This window comes from Amphibalanus amphitrite, unplaced genomic scaffold (assembly GCF_019059575.1).
Source record: "Amphibalanus amphitrite isolate SeventyFive unplaced genomic scaffold, NRLGWU_Aamphi_draft 000014F_arrow, whole genome shotgun sequence".
Classification (NCBI taxonomy): Eukaryota; Metazoa; Arthropoda; class Thecostraca; order Balanomorpha; family Balanidae; genus Amphibalanus; species Amphibalanus amphitrite.
In genome coordinates, this window is record NW_024881510.1 from 1 (window position 1) to 14,221 (window position 14,221).

At 46.7% G+C, this 14,221-nt stretch overlaps 1 protein-coding gene across 1 annotated transcript; it reads right to left on the bottom strand.

Annotated features, from left to right (window-relative positions):
- Nucleotides 1-2,347: 2,347 nt before the first annotated feature.
- Nucleotides 2,348-4,659, bottom strand: LOC122383851 (MFS-type transporter clz9-like). The gene is made up of 2 exons (XM_043370654.1): nt 4,209-4,659; nt 2,348-3,892 (listed from the first exon to the last, which is right to left on the bottom strand). The coding sequence occupies exon 2, from the start codon at nt 3,875-3,877 to the stop codon at nt 2,348-2,350; it is 1,530 nt and encodes a 509-aa protein (XP_043226589.1). The 5' UTR covers nt 3,878-3,892; nt 4,209-4,659.
- Between the last annotated feature and the right edge of the window lie 9,562 nt (nt 4,660-14,221).

The window sequence follows — 14,221 nt, forward strand, 5'->3', positions numbered from 1 at the left end:
GAGAGAGAGGAGAGGGAGAGAGATGAGCGAGGAGAGAGAGAGGAGAGAGGAGAGAGAGAAGAGAGAGAGAGAGAGAGAGAGAGAGAAGAGAGAGAGAGAGGAGAGAGAGAGAGAGAGAGAGAGAGAGAGAGAGAGAGAGAGAGAGAGAGGAGAGAGAGAGAGAGAGAGTAATACTGAACCCATCGGCTAGGCGAGAGACCGGTTTGAGCAATATCGGGCATATCTGTCTCCTAATGTTGATGATATTGGTAAATGCCGTAACGAGATACGTAACTGTTTTGGGTCCCTGAATTTGGAGGTGTTTTTCAGCAGTGTTCGCCACGGGCCCCAAAATCCCCAGCCCAGCCCGGCCCGGGCCCATGGGTTCAGAGCCCGGCCCAGCCCGTAGCCCGCTCTTGGCAAATATTCCAAGCCCAGCCCGGCCCGGCCCGTCAAAAATAGCAATCTAGTTATTGTCTTAGTCTATTGCTATAATAAGCATGATTGATTACACTATTTTGAGAACAATTCAAATTGTATGAATATTAACATGGCAATCATGACTCCCTTCTTTTCAATGAATATAATCATTTCAAGTACCTATGGCACAAATTTTAACAGTAACAGCAAGCACCTCAGTCAATTAGGTCATGATTACACACCTATAAAAAGTTTACATGATTATATTAACTACATTCTATGAGTAAAGTTATCTTGCAAGCTGATGTGTGTGAACATTATCATTCATAATTGGTGACTCTAATGCATACTTGAAGGAAGTATTTGCAACATACTCTATACTTCCCAGCACTTACCAGCAGAAAAAAGCTTGACTTATGGGAATTGATGAATCTGTCTGGGATTGACCTTGCTGTTAAATTCACTCCATTGATGCTGCAATATCAAAAGCCTGAGAAAGCATACAAAATAGGTGACACTAGCTTTAGCACTGTCTTCCAAAAAAGAGAAAATCCATCCATTTATCAGCAACACTGATTTAATCTATTTTCAATTCATGCCCACGTGTCAACCGAATCTCTGTGGACAACTATCTGCTGCTTTCCATGCTATTTTATGTTAGGCTCTTTTCAAGATATGGATATCGCTAGCAGCGTAAGCAGAAAACATGGTAAGCTTGAAATGTCATTGGGTACTTTTGCGACTTTTACGCATCATCATCATCAATCGAAAATGAGCGAACACTTCTTGATTGTCGCAGCTGCGGCAGGTAGCGATTCTGACCAATTGTATAATAAAACATATATGATCAAGTTTTTATTTTGTTTTTCGTTCGAGTTTTCAGACTTCGTGATTTAGGTTTTATTTTTTATTTGTTTAATTTTGTTTTTCACCTTGATACCTACTTAAAAAAACGTATTTATTTGATATACTGTTGTGTATACTACCTAGATGCCGCCACATAAACATAGCGCCGCCGCCATGATCGCAAATTTTGTTGAGAAGGGGCTGGTTTGTTGTGATTTATTTTGACAAATTTATGGACATTTAAAGAAGCTTTCATCGCGAAATACTCTGTAGAATTCCTCGTTACTTACAGTGTGTTTTGTGAATATCCGTTTAAGGTTCTGTTCGTTAAAAAGCCGTCGGTGAAGGAAAAAAGACTGTGTTGGAATTGTCTCACTATCGCCATATATAAGTGTTAAACTTAATGTAGCCCTGTAGCCCATCATTGTTGAGTGGCTTCTTAGTTTTTGGAGTTGTAGTGCTAAGTAAGCCATTCTGATGACTTCATTTTAACTTTTATTAACAAACTAATGATGCTAGAGATTCTCTGATCTTTTTGGTTGCGGAATTTTTATGAAAACCCTCCTATGTGTGACATGATGTGATATTGGATAGGGTAGTGAGCCTAAAATGAGTATAGTTTTACATTATCAGTTAAATATATTCAAAACTAGAAAGGGTGTGAATAATGGCTATATGGGACATTGACATTACGTGTTCTGACTACGACGTCCTATGTGGCACAACGGTGTCAGACGAGCGGTTGTTCTGTAATAATTGCATCTTCTGACCAATGTCGGCTATACTCATTTTTTGCTCCTTCGCAAAAAATGAGTACAGTTGTTTCAACGCTCTATTGTGCCTAATCTGCTGGATTTGCGACGCTGAAATTCGCCTGGAACGTGGATATGAAATCGGTGTTGCTAACAATATAAGTATTGAAATGTAAAAAAAAAATCAAGAAAATGTATTACCGGTCGTTTCAATTTATTAAGACACATAGATGACTTGAGCAGACAACAACAAACACAACCGACAATGGCCACAACACCAACCACGGTCACAGTGGCGTGGCGAACGGGCACCGCCACATTTCCAAAAGCCTGCGTGAGCTTTACCCCCTCTACTTCGATCGAGTCGTCAGTTTGGTCACTTTTCGCTTCGCGGATGGCTTCTCGATCTTGTGCGACGAAGACCGCTTCTTTCCCTTCTCTTCGCGTTTCTTGAAGAGTTTCCTGTCCTGCTGTGACGACGGAGACTTCTTCCCTTTCTCTGTGCGCTTCGCCGCCTCCAGCTCGAGCCTCTGCAGAGAAGACTCTGACGTCAAGACCTCGCCGCTCTTGTTTTGAACTCGGCTGCGGCGTTTCGTCTTGTTGGCCAGGGCCGCCTTCGTCTCACTTGACTGTTCCGGACTGAGAACACTGAGCACAGCATCCTGGAGCGCCTCATCAGGTGACGGGATGTCATCACGTGACGTGCTCCCGGGTCCCACCATCCGGCTGCGAACCTTCTCAGCGTCGACTGGGAACAGACCCGAGCCGCGGAATCCGGCCACGGCGTGGACCGGATCCAGTTCCTTCCACAGCTGGGAGATGAGAGTCGGGAACACCGACTTGTCGACAGCGACGAGTCGTGACTCACGCTGCCACCGCTTCAGGATTTGCGCCCAGGCGACCTTGACCGGCTTGAACACGGCGACGTCGAGAGGCTGGATGGCGTGACTGGTGTGTGGCGGAAGACATACCACCGTGATGTTGTTGTCCTTCGCAAGCGCTGCTGTCCGATACGTCATGTGGGATCCGTGACCGTCATAGACGAGCACTGTGGGCTGACCATCATGCTTCTTGGTGATCTCTGGGACGAAGATGGTCTGGAACCAGCTCTCGAATATGTTGCCCTCCATCCAGCCTGACGGTGTCGTCCCATAGGCCGTTCCTGGCGGTCCGCCACGCATCCACGAGTCAAAGGGCTCACGTTTGGCCTTGTAGACGACGAAGGGTGGGAAGTAGTTTCCAGTGGCGTTCACGCAGAAGAGGACGCTGTATGTCGCCTTACCACAGCTGGCCGTCTTCAGGTAGGCGTCACGGGACTTGCTGGGGACGATGACCCTTGTCGAGCGCGGATCGGTCGAGAGTCCCGTCTCATCGAGGTTGTAGATGTTGTCCGGCTTGTCCTCGAGTCCCAGGTCGACGAGCACCCCGTTGTACATGGAGAAGAAGGCGCCAACCACTCCCTCTGTCAGAGACTTGGCACGAGTGATGGTGAGGATCTCCGGTTTGCGCGACGCGAGGACACCGGCGTGACGAGCCTTGAAACGTGACAGCCAGAAGCGGGTGGGCCTGTTGTCCTTCCACTGCGTCTCTCTGCCGAGGTTGTTCAGGAACTGCTGGACCAGATCGCAGATGTCACTGGTGTCCAGTGGAAATGCTTGGCGGGCGAGGTAAGCGAGGATTTCCACCAGCTTGTCCTCTTCGGTCCTCGTCAGCACCGTCGGTCGCCCAGAGCCAGTGGAGCCGGTGACGTTGATGCCGAAGGTGTGACGGCGGAGCGTCTCGTACGGCACGCCGGTGTCCTTGGCTGCCTTGTAGACGGTGAATCCATCCGCGACGAGCTTCTTCGCTCTGCCCAGATCTTCCTCCGTGTATTTCGGCATGACGATTGGTGCCACCTGACAAAAAAGAGGTCATTGTTTAATAATTCGTGCCAGGAATGTGCGCGTTTACACCAGTGCTTTTGAATCAATGACGACGATACTCGGCAGGCAGAGGCCCGCAGCTCAGGTCGGCAGGTCCTTCAGCAGGTCCCGTATGACCAAACATTACCCAATATATCAAGAGTTCTGAGGGCATACTAAATTGCGAACCGCTACAAACCAGAATGATTACCTGATATATTTTTTTTTTAAAGTTGAAATCAGATTGTAAGCAATACACAACAAATTATCACTGAAGGAGAATCCAAGACTAATGCCATTCAAAACTCACCAGTTTTTGCCGTATGCCAGCAGGACACGCGCACGAGACGACGATCAGTGCAAAAAGGACGCGAAAAGCTCAGCCGACCCTCGGAGTCACCTCTGTCGCCGGAAACGCCTCCTGATTGGTCGAGCCGGTGCTGGTCACGTGACAGGTCACAGTGCCATTTCCGGTGACTCCCGATTGGTGGAGAGGGCACTGGTGGTCGCAGATCACATGACGTCACATCCGGTTGTACGGTATTTCGCCAAAATGGCCAGGAGTAGATAAAGCAATTAATGTCACCGCTTAACTATAAAAAATAAAATAATAATAAAAAATAAAGGAAAATGAAAAAGAAAAAAAAGATCGGTGACTGAAGCTCAAGCAAATGAGAATCGACCGAAACGAGTTCCAACGCTTACCGTATCGCGCTTACAAATACGCTGCAGCGTCAGTCATTGTGGCCATCGAAGATGGCCGGTAGATCGTAATCATAACCAAAATAATCCCAGAAATGTCTTTGGGGGCGATATTTAGCAGGCGGTGGAGTAGCCATGCTCAAATTCACACTTTTCATACTATACTCATTTTTTGCAACACTTTGTGGAACTATACTCATTTTATAGAAATTTACAAATGCTAAAATTTTTGCATTACGCTTTCGAATTTTCGATTATTTTTTACGGCTGCCAGCAAGCTCAGTGCATGAGACAAACAGCTGAAAAGGTAAAATTATTTCAGCAGTGCACATATTTTCACCAGGCTTCACTTTTTAGCATGTACGTTTTGTGACATTTTTGAAAAAAGCATTCAATCATTTTTCAGACCAAAGTCGCTTGACATTTGGCGATGGACGTATTTGCAACTGTTGCAGTAGACCTTCGGACGCACTGTGTATTTTTTTCTTATTTTTGTTCAAAATAACTTTGGCGTACCTAATGCACATTTTCCAAAACTATACTCATTTTTTGCGTATACTCATTTTAGGCTCACTACCCTAATTCTCAAGATTCCCAAAATTCAATATCAAGTAGGTTTTCTTTCACATTGCTTAAATTTGGTTTAGAGAGAGAGAGAGAGAGAGATAACTGTATTTGACAGACTCGAGGTCCAGTACCAGTCACATCACATCAAAATTGTACCACTGTACAGGGCAGAGCACCACGCTCTCCGAATCGATGAATAACATGCCAGATCACTTTCATATAGGGAGGATACGATTCGGTTGTCCGTCTGGCTCAGGCGAGTCATGAATCCATAGACGGCCTTTCGATACATCGCCATAAAGTTATCGATTCTTTCATTCACAAACATGTCGGACGCACTACAGAAACGATGATAACCAAAGAACATTCTAGCTGCATTGTTGAAACAAACAGTAAATTTCCTTGACACAGAAGAGCGATAAGAATGCCACAGATGCACACCATGTACATTAGAACAATACGTAGAGTATAAGTACCGTTTCACATTATATGAGCACATTGCAAATTTCCTGATCAGGGAGTTTGCCCGACAACAAAGAAGACGATACTGATATTGGATTTCCAGATCATCAGTTTTCTTTGGGCTGCTGGTGATATGGAAGCCAAGATATTTGTACTGATCAACATAAGCTAGAACATTTCCACACAGCACAATATCAGGCAGGATCATATTTCGAAACAGTGGAGGCAGAATCGACATACACACTGATTTCTTGGTATTGAACACAATATCATGATTCCCTGCATAGTCAGCACAAATGTCAACCATTTTTTGCAGACCCTGTGGCGTAGGGGATAGGAGCACCATGTCATCCGCATAATATAGGTGGTTTATACTCCCCAGATAATGACATCCTACACCACTCAAGTCCAATTTTTCTGACAGCTGGTCGGTATAAGCATTAAACAGGTACGGAGAGAGTATCCCGCCTTGCCTTACGCCATTCATCACAGAGAACTCCTCAGAGAGGGTTTTACCCCAAAGCACATGATACCTCTGTGAGTCTCGCCACCGAACGAGGAGCCTTACAACGCTATTATCCATTCCCCTACTCAACAGCTTATCAAATAGAGTCCAATGGTTCACGCGATCAAACGCCTTTCTAGCGTCCAGAAAACAGACAAAGACTGCACTCCTATTGCGCAAATAGTGGTCCACAATTTCTTTTAACGCATACACAGCCATATCGGTGGAGTGGCCCTCCTTAAATCCAAACTGATGATCGCTAGTGAGAAGACTTGCTTTACATCGAGTGAGTATGACCCGCTCCAGTATTTTAGAGCTCACCGTGGCCAAAGCTATTGGCCTATAGTTATCCTTATCAGTCAATTTGCCTGTCCGATCTTTCACAATAGGGCGAAGTATCACCTTCGACAAAGAAGGAGGCAAGACGCCATGTCTCACCATCATCGAGAAATATAACGATAGATGCGTAGCACATGGAACACCCGCAAACTTAAAATGTTCAGCAGATAGACTGTCACAACCTGGAGAGCGACCTGACGACAGCTCATGGATCGATTCTAAAACCTTAGGAACCGAGAACATATCAGCACCTTCACCATCATTACGAAGCTGATTCAGAACACCTTCTTTACAGTCATCGCCATCAACACTATTCAGAATATCAGCAAAGTGATCCTTCCACATGTTCGCTATATTTTTCTCTCCACTGACGCTTCCAATAGACTGGGCCAGTGGCGGATCAGCGTTAAGCTTACGAACTTCTTTCCAAAAAGTTGCTAAGTCGCGCGGGTTTTTAGCAAATTTATCAGCTAGTGATTTTGCTCGCAGTTCTCGCAGTTTAGTTTTTGTATTTTCCCAGTGGGTTTTGTTTGCATCAGTTTCCAAATTTTCTTAAATTGACATTAGTCGCAAAACCCATAGTGCACAAAGCTCTTGGCCCGGCCCGTCCATAGCCCGTTAACTAATGATATTTGGGGGCCCGGCCCAGCCCGTAGCCCAGCCCGGCCCATGGCCCGTTGGGCTGGCCCGGCCCGTGGCGAACACTGTTTTTCAGACTGGACGTTTTTCACAACTGTTATGCCAAAGCAAAACACCGGGAAACTGCAGCAAGCACAGTTGACGTCTTCCCATATCTTTCGTGCCAGCTTCTCCAGCACTATGTCTCCACTATGAGAGAGAGAGAGAGAAATACTGAACCCATCGACTAGGCGAGAGCCCGGTTTGAGCAATATCAGGCATATCTGTCTCCTAATGTTGACTGATATTGGTAAATGCCGTAACTGAGATACGTAACTTTTTGGGTCCCTGAATTTGGAGGTGTATTTTTCAGACTGGACGTTTTTCACAACTGTTATGCCAAAGCAAAACACCGGGAAACTGCAGCAAGCACAGTTGACGTCTTCCCATATCTTTCGTGCCAGCTTCTCCAGCACTATGTCTCCCACTATAGCCATTCAGACCGGCTCTCGTCAAGAACTCACCCAAATCAAATACAGAAGTCCACCGTCTACAATATTGCACATCTCTTCTGCGAAGTCGGGCCTCCGGACGTGGATTAATATTGGACGGTCGTTCTCCGACAATGCGGCTTATGAATTCGGAATCCATCCGAGAGGCTCCATTCACCTGCTGCTCGCCAGTCGCCGCCGCCGACATCGATCACGGACGCCGCGTCGGAGCCGACGGACGCCGCGTCGGAGCCGACGGACGCCGCGAGATCCTCAGGAGATCATCGACGGACGTCGGCGTCCGGACGGCTGAGAGCTCACAGAGCTTTCAAACAGAATCACTTCCGGTGGAGAGTCCACATAGTTCTGAAACATTTTTTCCAATAGAAAGCTCGCAGACTCCTCCAAAACTGTCCATGCAACGAAGAGTCAAAAAAGGCATCAAAAAGTGTCCATCCATGAAGGTCTCACGGAAATATTTTATGTAGGTTTCAAACAGCGTTCATCTAACGAAAAGTTATCCAAGGCTTCAAACAGTGTGCTTACAATAGAGAGCTCACACATGTCTTATACAATATTTTCTAATGGTCTTCAGAAGTGTCTGTCTAATGAATAATCCACGAAAGTCGCATGCAGTGTGAAGAGCACATAAGTAGACTGCAGATGTATCAAACGTCGTCGGACCAGCAGAGAGCTCACAGACTTCTCAAACAGCGTCCTTTCAATCGAGAGCTGAGTTCTGCTTTCACTATAAAATGACCGATTGGCTTTTCCGGTAGCACAGGAAGCTCACAGACCTTCGGTACGCTAGGAGGGCCCCTGCACGGCCTCGCCTTTCTATCATGCCAGGCTCGTTCGCACCCCATTTCGCCCTAAACGGCTTGCAACGACGCTCATATCAGCGTCGCTACAAAGGCGAAAATCTTCCTTTACCGGGCGGAATATCACCCGTACTGCTTTGTCAGATGGGTTCCGAGGCTGCCATACGAAGCCAATGGGTCGTTATTGTTCAAAGTGAAAAGATGACATGCAAAAGATTGGTAGCGTGGTTATTATTAGTGATACCCGAGCAAGGTACTTCTCTGAACAAAGCATTGTTTTAAACAGAACGTGGGAGCGTGCTAAAAAGAAGTACCTACTGGAAGAGGTGTAGATAATGAAAACCTTAAATGTTCGTTGAATGCCGTGTATATTTTCCTCGGAACTACTGACGGAGTAATTCATATAAAGATATTTGGTCGAATTCATATTGCAACGTTACCGTTGTACACTGATTCACATCATGACAAGATGTGGAAATTGATGCACATTTTAACTTATATAGGTTATGGAAAAATCTTCGTAAATCAGGGCCTCCTCTAACATGTTAACTGGGGGGGCCGCCCCCCCCCCCAGTGATGCCGCTGCCCCCCCCCCCCCCCAGTGGAGCTGAAATCGCGTCACTGGGGGGGGGGGGGGCACGCAGATAAGCAAATCACGTAGAAAAACGAGGAAATTTCAACCAAACAAACAATCCAGACCCTTGATCCAGACTATCTCCACGATCACCACGTTACCTACTAATTTTAGTTTCCTTATATCGTTTGTTTCTTATCTACAGGTTTTTTTTACAGATCCGCCTAGGATGAGCCATGGAATGAGGTCAGACATTGCAGATTTTATAATCGAGTGCCGACTGAAGCCCGAACGGGGCATCACTTTGAGAAGAAAGCAGCCCGAACGGTCGCCCTCTATAGTCTTAGTCAAGCGCTCACGGTTCAACACGGAGAAGCATTGTTTTTTCGGGAGACGGGTTTATTCTTGAAGAGGAAATTTTTCTACGGTCAAATAGGCGTGCGGCTGAGCTTTATAGCACGATATAAAGTTTTTTTCTAGTGTTTGGGACTAGCAGCGATAAGCCCTCTCACTTATTGAGGGGTATGATAGATCCCTCCCCTAGGTTTTTTTGCGAATAAGTCACATAAAAAGTGGCCCAGCGTGGCAAAAGTTTTAGTAGGTACTTACCTATTCTCGTGATTACTTCAATGCTCCACATTTCCTGAAAATGTAATTACCCTTTTCCCTCACCCTCATTCTCATTGACCTGTGGCCTGTTTCTTGAGTCATTTTCAGGCAAGTAGCTAGGATGGTGTCGGTGAGCTGTTTTCAGGTGGGTAGCTGTTGGTTTCCAGCGTTCGGGAAATCGATACCTAAGCCCTCACACTTTCTGCGGTCGGTTAGATTCCTTTTGCGCTGCTGTGCCGTTTAATACTTTTTAATAAAGGCATTTTGTTTCATTTTCGGAAAACCGAAAATTTTAGTCGATTTCGGAAATCGGACGCTGCGGGGGAACCCCAAATGTCAACCTTCCCGTGCCGGTCTGGAATTGGATCCACCGGTATAGGGTCAGGTGGCCTACTATTTCTTTTTTTTTCAAAATGAAAATAAAAATCATGGCATCAGGGCTGTGACGAAAAATAAGTGGCCTAAATCCGATGAGAAAACCGGATTTGGGGGTACCCTAGGTTTGGCTTCCGAGCCTCTGGCCCCCCCCCCCCCCCAGTGAAAATTCCTTAGAGGAGGCCCTGTCGTAAATTAGTTGACCAGCTGTCCATTCTAATTCATACGCACGGCACGTCTCAAGTGCTAGGTTTTGTGATCGCTGTCATAATATATTTAACTCCTGCCTTCAACTTTAAAACTTATAATTACATCGTGGAGCTCCATTCAGAGTTAGTTAGAGCATCGCTCCAATTCATCGCGTTGTCTTCATTTTAGCCCACTTGGCTGATTCACTAAATCATCTCCTCTGAAAGAATCTTAAAACAAAAAGTACATAAAGAAATACTCGGCAGTCAGCAGTTCAGTATGAAACTATTCAATCCCCGTCAACCATAGAAACAGGGTTGTATACGACTCAATCAATAGCAATCAATTCAATCACGACAAATTTGGGAAACCAATCAAGTCAATCAAGTCAGAGCAGTTTTCGGGAATTAATTCAATCGACTCAAACGCGACAATGAAAGGAATCAATCGACTCAATCAAACGACTCAAACCAAGACATACATTAGGTTTTTTGCCCCACCAACTTGGAAAAGTGTCCATAGCAGTCTGATGTACCTACCTACCTACCTACCTACCTACAGAAGAAAGATAAAAATATTGTCATTTAAAATTATAAATTGCCATGCCATTCAAAGTTTCTATGTGATTAGGAAGGATACCTAGTGATGGACAGGTGGATCATGATATTGAGGTTCAATGGGTAGAATTGGAGCAGAAGTTTCATTTAATGGGTGCAAAATAACCCAGTAGTTGACTCGCCCCTTAACCCAAATCACCACCTTTCACCTAAAAGTTGTCAATTTTATTTTGGCCATATTCCAACTCCATTTACACTAAATATCAGATATTGCAGTTGAAATTTGGCTGCTCGGATTTTGGCAGTGTTCGTGATTTGGCCATTTACCCTACACCATGTCTATTTTAATGGATAATATGCATCAATAACATATTAACCATAGGGAAATAGAAATAAATATCTTACCTGCATGTGACAGTTTCGGTTAGACAGAGACTGACGGGCAGCCTGAAAAATCTTTCCACACCATGTGCATTTGAGACGTGGGATGTTGTCAGATTAAGAAGGAAGAGATTTGAAGTATTTAGCGGTCCACGACTCTGGACGTGGCATGTCAATGCTAGGTACCTATGTAAAGAATTCAAAACATTTTATTCACTGGCGGATCCAGGGGGGGCAACGGGGGCCATGCCCCCCCCCCCAAAGGCCTAAAGTGGCCTGTTTGGCCCCCCCCAAAACGCCAGAAAAATTGCTAAGAAAATATACCTTGATGGAGGTTTTTAGCCACTTGGTGAAGTAAAGCTTTCCACAGCATAATATGGAAGCAATATAGTAGCAGTGAGGGTCAGTCAAAAGTTGCGCGAGCGGAGTCGACCTTAAAGGAAAAGGGCCACCTTTAACATGGGGATTGAAACTGAGATAGCCATCTTGTAGCCCGTGTCCGAAAACCTATCTCTCTACCACCTTACGGCCGATTTCGGCCTCCATTCGTAGATATCGGCAATTTTAAAAGAAAACACGCCAGGAATGCGTTCTTATCCAAGGAATGCGTTCTTATCCGACAATACAGCCACCCGCGGCGAGGCTTTGGTTTTTTACCAATCAGCTCCAACCAGCTCAGCCTTAACAAATCAGCTTGTCTGACACAATCCGACGAGTCTGTCTTCTGAACGCTGATTGGCTTGAGTGTGACGTCATCGCTATGCCATCATACAGTAGGTGCCGTAGAGAGTATCAACATAGTACCAATATGTTAAATAGTTTTAAATACTTTTTCGCGAATTGTGCACTTCTGGCACCAGTTTTAAAAAGAAAATGAAAATTAATAATGTCAAAATGAAAAACAACGATATCTTCATATTTCACGAAGGTGGCCCTTTTCCTTTAAAAAAAGATTGTTGTTGGCACGTGTTTATGGCGCGGCAGCTGGTAGTTAGCGGTGTTTCGCGTGGTGTGGCATCACTGGCGGATCTGGGGGGGAGGGGGGGGGGGGCACGGGAGCCTGAGGTGCCCCTGACAGGCCCGTGGTGCCCTTGCTAGGCCTGTGGTGCCCCTGGACCCTGGCAGGCCTGTGGTACAGTCCACAGCAGAAGTAATGTGGGGTTTCAGCCGGTATGTTCTGCTTCTGAAGCTTAGGAACGATTAGCCAGACTACAATGAAACTTTGAATGTAGCTTATATGTATCGTCACCCTTGCAGCTGCAACTTTAGCTATTGACATCTTCTTTTCAATCACTTCGCATTAAACAATCGCCAGTCAAAGCCAACCGTTGAGTTTGGTAAAACCCTACATTACTTTAGCGGTGGGCTGTACCTCTGGCGGGCCTAGGGTGCCCCTGCTAGGCTGCTGATGCCCCTGGGACCTGACAGGACTGTGGTGCCCCTGACAAGCCTAAAGTGCCTCCAACAGGCCCGTGATGCCCCCGACAGGCCCAAGGTGCCCCTGCGTGATGCCGTGATGCCTGCGAGGCCAGTGGTGCCCCCTGCGAGGCCGGTGGGGCCCCTGACAGGCCCATGGTGCCCCTGCTAGACCGGTGGTGCCCCTGGCAGGCCTGTGGTGCCCCTGCTAGGCCGCTGGTGCCCCTGGGCCCTGACAGGACTGTGGTGCCCCTGACAGGCCCAAGGTGCCCCTGCAAGGCCGGTGGTGCCCCTGTAAGGCCTGTGGTACCCCTGCTAGGCCTCTGGTGTCCCTGACAGGCCCATGGTGCCCCTGCGAGGCCGGCGGCGCCCCTGGCAGGTCTCTGGTGTCCCTGACAGACCTGGGGTGCCCCTGACAAGCCTGTGGGGCCCCTCACAGGCCCGTGGTGCCCTTGCTAGGCCTGTGGTGCCCCTGGCGGGCTGGTGGTGCCCCTACTAGGCCGGTGGTGCCCCTGACAGGCCTGTGGTGCCCCCGGGCACCAAGGGGGTCATGACCCATGTGGCCCCCCTTGGATCTGCCACTGATGCATAATATATTGATTTGTAAAGGCGTTATGGCTTATGCAATATGCAATTGCAGGCACTTGGTATCCCTCACTTATCCCTCATTGGGGCTCTGGCGGGCTCCTGAGGGCCCACGTCTATCTCCGGGAGCCCATATAGACAGGCTCCTTTGGGTCCTTTCAGTACACTATAGCATAAGAGGTCTCCATGCGAGTCCTATACATACATCTGAGGGCGTACCCTGATGTCTGAGGTACCCAACTGCAGCTCCAATGGTCTCTTCTTACACTGGCGGATCCAGGGAGGGGGCATTTAGGGCCATGCCCCCTTCCCAGAGGCCTAAAGTGGCCCGTTTTCCCCCTCCCCCAAACGATAATGAAACATAGTTCAATCAGGGCGTGGCCCAGGAGCCGAGTTAGACAGGGCTGTTTTACCACCTCCCGGCCCGCAAAGGGACCCAAGCACTGACTCGAAGCGGGTTAAAGAGACCCTCCCACCTTCAAAAAAGTTAATGAATTGGCATTAAATTGATGTCGCTAGGTTCAGAAAGGGCGAAAACGAATATCTACCAAATTTTATCGAAAAATATTCACCGGTTTTCAAGAGATTAGACTTTTATTTTTGTTTACTTTTTGGGATATCCGCTGCTGTTCCTAGCGACTTTATTTGAAAGTGCGGCATTTGTTGCGCGCAAAGCAGCCTATACCACCGCATGCTACCAAACGTTTTAGTAAAATATTAAAAAAATCATTAGATCTCCGCTGACGTCACACATTCAGAGGGGTATCCAAAAGCATTAGCCCCTCTGAATCAAAATGCTGCAATTTTGAAATTCAATATTTCCGATTTAAGGCATTTCTCGATGTTGTGAGTGCGTGCCGAAACCGGTAATTGTGAGCCAGGGACCCCATTTTGGCTATCTCAGCTCAAATCTAATGTTAAGGTGGGAGGGTCCCTTTAACTGGTCGATAAAAACAATGGTAAGTGTTTACAAAGTAACATAAAGGCATGGGTCGGGTGGGCTACCATTTATATATTTTTCTTTTTGGTTAAAAAAAAATCATAGTGTCAGGGCTGTGACGAAAAATAAGTGGCCTAAATCCGATGAGAAAACAGGATTTGGGGGTACCCTAGGTTTGGCTCCTGCATGAGT

Bases quoted from the DNA above. Each gene is read 5' to 3' on its own strand.
- LOC122383851 (XM_043370654.1), bottom strand. From the start codon at position 3,877: ATGCCGAAATACACGGAGGAAGATCTGGGCAGAGCGAAGAAGCTCGTC.